This window comes from Etheostoma spectabile, chromosome 2 (assembly GCF_008692095.1).
Source record: "Etheostoma spectabile isolate EspeVRDwgs_2016 chromosome 2, UIUC_Espe_1.0, whole genome shotgun sequence".
In the NCBI taxonomy this organism is placed as follows: domain Eukaryota; kingdom Metazoa; phylum Chordata; class Actinopteri; order Perciformes; family Percidae; genus Etheostoma; species Etheostoma spectabile.
Genome location: NC_045734.1, coordinates 16,694,195 through 16,695,074, shown reverse-complemented (window position 1 = coordinate 16,695,074; position 880 = coordinate 16,694,195). Strand labels below are relative to the sequence as shown.

The window sequence follows — 880 nt, the reverse complement described above, 5'->3', positions numbered from 1 at the left end:
TTTGCCAGGACTGTCCTCGCCTGGTTCACTTAAGAAGCCGGGGAAGTTTGATTTCAACGCCCTGACTTCCCAGACGAGGTCCCCCCGCATGGCGTTCACACACCACCCGCTGCCTGTGCTGGCAGGAGTGAGACCAGGTGAGAGCCCTGCCATGAACCCAACAACCCCAATCCCCCTTTTATAATCTGAAAAAGAGAGAGAAGGAAAGGGAGTGTCAAACGTGATCCTACATTGCCATATTTACACCTCAAAAATTCCTCTGGAAACAATCAATTCTACAATCGTGTGCCTTTAAATGAAAATCCTAAACGTTCTTGCTGAGAAAACAGAATAAAATAAAATCCTACAGTTGCAACTGCTGAGAAGCAATATGCCCGCAGAGTTTCTCCTGTGTTACTGCTATCATCATGGCTTGGCATAAATTTCTCTCTCTCTCTCTTTCAGCCTCTCTCCATCCATCCATTTTTTTACCATCATCTTTGTGCCTTTGTGTTTTAATGTTGTTGTTGCATGGTAACATGGCTGCATCCATGCCTTTGTGACTGATTTGCCTCACATCTAACTGCTTTATGCATCCATTGTAATGTTTTGTTCAGTTTTTGCCTTTAAACTGACAAAGCTGTTTATTCTAATTTAAGAAACTTGACCTGGTGTGTTAATTTACCAAATGAAGCTATCAGCACACTATATATTTGAACTTATTTTGTAATTAGGCCACTTATACTGTACATAAGATCATAAATATCTACCTCTTCATTGTCAAAAGAGCTACAGTACCATTTAAATAATCTTTAAGACACACTGAAATGAAAATATAAAAACTCTTTATCATATGCGCAAGAGGAAGTGCTTGTTTTTTGCTTCTTTTGTGTGTGTGTGT

At 40.0% G+C, this 880-nt stretch overlaps 1 protein-coding gene across 24 annotated transcripts in view; it reads left to right on the top strand.

The window, feature by feature from the left end:
• Nucleotides 1-880, top strand: part of nfixa (nuclear factor I/Xa) — a 118,853-nt gene that overhangs the window by 104,906 nt on the left and 13,067 nt on the right. For 14 of the 24 annotated variants that reach the window (XM_032537321.1, XM_032537161.1, XM_032537154.1 and 11 more), the window contains one exon: nt 9-137. The exons of the other annotated variants lie outside the window; for them this stretch is intronic. In XM_032537321.1, the coding sequence (XP_032393212.1) occupies nt 9-137 (129 nt within the window). The remainder of the gene's footprint in view (nt 1-8; nt 138-880) is intronic. 24 annotated transcript variants of the gene reach the window in all.